Genomic DNA, 6,000 nt, shown 5'->3' with positions numbered 1-6,000 from the left:
TCACCCTGGCTGGCTGCAAACTGCAATCCATACATCTCAGCCTCTTGAGTAGCTAGGATTGCAGACACAGGCCACCAGCACCCTGCCTAGGGGAAAGATCTATACTGACTTGCGAAGACTGAAACCATCATTCTCAAATTACAACCATTGGGCTGATAAAAATTGGTAGGCTAAGAAAGTAAAAGCCCCTAAATTTTTGCAAACTGATAATACTTTAAACAAAGGTATAGGTCATCCTTTATTGATTCTGGTGTGACTTAGTCCAATATTGTAGAAGATTTGGAAAACTTCTCCTAAGACCCACAGATACACAAATGAAGATGAGTTCAGCCTTACAGTTCCATTTGTTATTCTGCCTGGCACCCAGCTATGTTTATTTCCATAGATCCAGATAATCACCTGAAGCTAGAAATAGCACCAGCAAATTGCCTGTTGGTATTTCTTATCCTAAATGAAGACCTCAGCCCCTACTTGACTATTGACAAATTGCCTGTTGGTATTTCTTATCCTAAATGAAGACCTCAGCCCCTACTTGACTTGACCTTGACTATTTTAAGTATATAAACAATATGCCAAAGATAATAGTCATTGGTGTAATAATGGGATTGATGAGGCCGGGCACAGGTGGCTCATGCCTGTAATCCTAGCTACTCAGGAGGCTGAGATCTGAGGATGGCGGTTCAAAGCCAGCCCAGGCAGGAAAGTCCATGAAATTCTTCACTCCAATAAACTACCAGAAAACCGGGAGTGGCATTGTAGCTCAAGTGGTAGAGCGCTAGCCTTAAGCTGAAGAACTGAGGGACAGCACCCAGACCTGGATAAATAAATAAATAAATAATGGAATTGATGTTTAACAACTATTTCTCAAGAGGAAAAATTAGCAGAATGTGCAAATTTCCATCATATAATTTCTTCTAGCATAGCCAATTTTAAGCCAAAATACAGAAAATTGTCACTCTGCCTCACGTCACAGGATTCAATCATGAGCTACCTGACATCTAACACTTACATAAAATTACTTCAAATTAATATGTATTGGAAGATGTTAGTTCTAACCAAATAATTTATCAATTTTTAAATAGGATATTGCAGAACTGGAAAAACTTGACGTTATCTCTTCTCTCAGAGAGCTTACTGTTTATGGCAATCCAGTGAGTATCTTACTTTTCTAATTTGTTTATTGATAATTGTATATCATGTGTTTTATACTGTATGACACATTTATCTATTTCTATGTACATAGACAGTTAACCCAAGAGTTTATTGACCAGTGTCTTCTTCCATCTGATTGTAATGCAGCATCTTTTGTATTACATTTCTATTCAGAGAAGCCCATTCAAAACATAGAATTTAAAATTTTTGTTTGGAACTGGTCACACGGATACCATCTCCCATTTATGTACTGAACTTCCAAGGAAAACAGGTTGAAGAAATCATATCATTTGTATTAATAGTCTAAGTAAAATCAAATACCAAATATCCTTATAAGCAGCTCCTCCCAACGTTAGCACCATTAGGCTATTATGTTTAACTCTTTCTACATGTCTTCTTATGCACATATGTGAATATTTTCAAGAGTAAATTGATATCAAGATGGGCTAGATCAGATGGATCAGTAGATATGTATTGAATTAAATTGGATAGTACTTTCTGACATGTCATATAAGTTTCTAACTAATTGCTTAAAAACAAATCTTCATAACATAATCCTATCCATGAGTTGAGATTTCTTAGAGTTAATGAATAATACTATGGGAGATGAGGGCATGCATGGTGGCCCAGACTTGTAATCCCAGCACTCAGGAGGATGAGGTAAAAAGATCATACATTCCATATCAGAGATCTTGTCTCAGATAAAAGAAAAGGAGATTAAATCTTTCAATGGCAACTTTAGTTTATCTAGTAAAATTTTATCCTCATTGGCATAAAACATTAAGAAGCTTTACAAATGAAGCTCATATTGGCAGCATCTAACACTGTAAAGTAACTGTTAGCTCTCATCTTTTTCTTCACTAAATTGCCTTCTATTATGACTTAATCTTTAAAGGAAAAGTGATTTTTAGGAATAAATTGTTATTTTAACTTCCTTTAGATTTGTAGAAAAGTGCTACACCGCCACGTGCTCATATTTCGACTGCCTAACTTACAGATGTTAGATGGAATTCCTATAACCTCAGAGGATAGGGCAAAAGCTGAATTCCACTTCACTGAATTCCAGGCAAGAAAAAACTCGGTAACTATTTATTTATACTTCTGGCTTCAAAACACAAAGATTAATCATAAATGAACCTTTTATCTTAGACATTTTGCCATAAATGTTAGGATTGTATTATTTTTATAGGTTGCATTAGTATTTATTTAGTGATTACTACCAAAGTACTTAGGTACTTTGACATAAGGCTAATTGTTTAATATCTGTGCTCAATCTGTTAGCTGATACTACAAGACATAAACTATAATGTAATACTTTCATAAATAGGAACTAACAAAATTACTTTCACTTAGATAAAAGGAAATGAAGGAAGGAATTCTTCCCTCACATCTCTGAACTATGTAGGATATCTAACAACCACCACCACAAAAAGTGGTATGTTCTGCTTTTCCTGTATATTGGCAGGACTTGGGGATCTTCTACCTCTGAGCTCCAAGACAATAAGCGGAACAAAATTAGAGAAGAAACCACAGAAAACCCCGCAAATTTATTGTCTTGTAGTTCTGTTGGCTAGAAGTCTGAAAATGGGTCTTAGAGAGGTAAAATAAGATCATTGTGCTGAATCGCTTCTGGGAGCTCTAGCAGAGAGAGCTCCTCTGTGCCCTCACCAGCTACTGGAGGCTAGCCACAGTCACTTGGCTTTTGGCCTTCTCTCAGCATAGCATCACTGCTTCTGCCAACATATCTCCATCTCCCATTCTGCCCTTCTGTATCCCTCTTCTAGGATAATCCACAGTCATCTTCCCCATCCCCAATGCCTTAACTCAGCCACACCCACAAACTTCTTTCTCATTCAGGTAAAGTATCCACAGGTTTAAGAAGTTAGAAGAGTGAACATCTTTGGGGGATGGGAATCATTCTACCACAATGCATATGAAGGGCCCCACTGATAGACAGAAACTAGAACATTAAAATGTATAAACTGAATACAGTGCAATCTGAAAGAATACAGCAAAAGGTTCTCAGGGCTGTGGGCAGAGCTCAAATGGTCAAGCACCTGCCTACCAAGCACAGAACCCTGAGCTCACCCCCCCAGGACTGCCAGAAAAATAAAAAAAGAAGATGATGATTCAGAGGGGAGGTTTTTTACTTAGTGCAAGAGGTAACTAGTTATGGCAGAGGTAACTAATAATGAAAAGAACTTTGTCAAGTAGAGCTTGTGATAAATATGAAAGCTATTTATCTGAGCTTTAGAGCTAAGATGTACTTACCTGTTTTATTTTGTCATGCAGATAATTCCACTTGCCAGCTCTCCTATAGATGGGTCATTTTGCCAAGTTAAAGCATCTCCCATTAAAATAACAAATGTAATATTACCTGAAGGATTTAGCCATTACTTGGGACATGATTTCACCTTAACTCCTGACGTTGAAGGTATTTTGCAAAGAGTTTCAGAGAATATAAAAACAAACCCAAAACAACAACAAAACACTCCAACAAAAATCTCACTTGGATTTCTAATATTACTTAAATTGCATGTTGTCATCCATATTTCTTAACATTGCATGTTTGTTCAATTTTTCTGTGGGCATTCTGATTTCAGAGAATGGTATTTCCTTTCTAGTCTGCAGCTAATATGTGTAGCTAAATATTTGTTCTCTTTGTAATACTTACACAATTATTTCCTAACTTCTTTCCAAACATTTTCTGTTCTTTTCAATATGTGGTGTTGTACAACTTAACTAGTTCATTAGTAAATTCTACTAAAAGTAGAAACCAGAAAATGTTAAAACAAACTAACTGGGCTGCGAAGGTGGCTAAATGATAGAGCTCTTGCCTTGCATGCATGAGGCCCTGGGTTCAATTCCTCAGCATCACATAAGCAGAAAAAGCCGGAAGTGGCACTGTGGCTCAAATGGTAAAGCACTAGTCTTGAGCTGAAGAGCTGAGGGACAGCACCCAGGCTCAGAGTTCAGGGCCCATGACCAGCAAAAAACAACAACAACAAAAAACTAACTAACTATTGAGGGCACAGAGGGTCTCAGACAAATAAATCAAGACTTTTTTTAAAAAAAAACATTGTTAAATTTATAAGGCTAATACTAGGGATGATTTTTAATAGATAAAACTCTAAAAGAGAAAATAAATGAAGAGGACATGAAAATAGTTTATTCTATTATATACATTTTAATTCTGATTAGCATAAAACTTTTATCTGGCCATCTTGTTTTGGAAAAATTCTTTGAGGGATCATTTTGTTCAGTCCTTTTACTTTTCACCTTTTTTCTTAGACCACTGTTAGATAATAAAAGTGAAACATAATTGTAAATTTTTTTTTTGCTAGTACTGGAGATTGAACTCAGCGTCTCGTTTCCTAACCCAACATTATACTATGTGAGCCACAATTCCATCCCCTTTTTACTTTGTTATATTTGAGATAGGGTACGGTCCTCCTGCTTGTTCTTCCCTGCTGGTGATGATAGATGGGTACCATTATACCTGGTCATTTTTTTTCCCCTGTGGCTAGATTAACAGGTGCACACCACCATAGCCAGCCATTAGTAGAAATAGCATCTATCCAACTTATATGATCTGGCTGGCCTGTAACCATGATTTCCCCAATCTCCAAATAACTATGATCATAGGCTTGAGTGATTGTACTTGGCTAAACATCATAACATATAACAAAATGTATCTAAGAGCCAACTGAAAGTGGGAGATTGTTCTATATGATAACCATTTTTTATTTTATTTATTTTTATTTATTTATTTTTGTCAGTTGTGGGGCCTGAACTCTGGGCGTGGGCACTGTCCCTCAGCTCTTCAGTTCAAGGTTAGCATTCTACCACTTGCGCCACAGAGCTACTTCTGGCTTTTTCTGCTTATGTGGTGCTGAGGAATTGAACCCAGAGCCTCATGCATGCAAAGCAAGCACTCTACCACTGAGCCACCCTCCCTGCCCATAACTATTTTTTAAAAGTATACCTGTTCAAAGAAACCTAGCATCCTTTTTCTGTTAAAATGTTTTAATTACCTAACTTATTTCTTACATTTGTACATATTTATGGCTTTAATGTTTTAATCATGAGAATTAGTATATTTTTACCCAAAAAGAATTATACACACATCAAAATTGGATATACCAGAATGTTATTGTTATTAGTGTCCATTATAATGTTGTCATAAGGAATGTCGGATTTTTTAATTCATTTGTCAATTCATCTTCATATATTTTTCTCATACATAGTCAAGATTTGTTATGCAACAATTTCATAGTATCTTATTTTATTACAGCCTGAAAACTGGAAGATATATTTTTTAATTACCTATATAGGATTGATTACCTCAAAAAGACCTAATCCATATTAACAGTGTGTTACAATTTTTAATAGGCTTTGCTTTATTTTGATTTTTGGTCTTTGTAATCCAAGCTGGTCTCAAAACTCTTAATCTCCCTGCCTATATTTCCCAAATGCTGGGATTACAGGCATGTACCCAGGTGATTCCCCATTTATATTTTTATTTGAACTTATAATTCATAGGATGAACCTGTACAGCATACATTCACTCTACTTAAAAGCACAGCCACACTTTACTATTTAATGGTCCTCGTTGTGTTATAATTTTAACTATTTGAATTTCACTCCTGATTTTAGACAACAAAAACAAGAATACAGGGATTATGACAAGTAATCGAAGCATCCATGCAGAAATCTCTTTCCAACAACTCAGAGGAGTGACCCTGTCTCCATCCCTTTTAGCACATCAGAACGTTGCGCCGCCAACTACACAAATATACCAGAGCAACCAAGATGAAGGAAGGTAAAACTGTTTTGATTTTAGTGTCA

At 36.1% G+C, this 6,000-nt stretch overlaps 1 protein-coding gene across 1 annotated transcript in view; it reads left to right on the top strand.

The window, feature by feature from the left end:
- The window catches only part of LOC105986699 (leucine-rich repeat-containing protein 9-like), a 78,090-nt gene that overhangs the window by 70,117 nt on the left and 1,973 nt on the right, over window positions 1-6,000 (top strand). Inside the window, exons 29-31 of the mRNA XM_013017736.1 lie at window positions 1,083-1,151; window positions 2,093-2,233; window positions 3,445-3,586. Of these exons, the coding sequence (XP_012873190.1) occupies window positions 1,083-1,151; window positions 2,093-2,233; window positions 3,445-3,586 (352 nt within the window). The remainder of the gene's footprint in view (window positions 1-1,082; window positions 1,152-2,092; window positions 2,234-3,444; window positions 3,587-6,000) is intronic.

This window comes from Dipodomys ordii, unplaced genomic scaffold (genome assembly GCF_000151885.1).
Source record: "Dipodomys ordii isolate 6190 unplaced genomic scaffold, Dord_2.0 Scaffold2, whole genome shotgun sequence".
NCBI classification, from domain to species: Eukaryota; Metazoa; Chordata; class Mammalia; order Rodentia; family Heteromyidae; genus Dipodomys; species Dipodomys ordii.
This window is presented reverse-complemented; position numbering and strand designations above follow the sequence as displayed.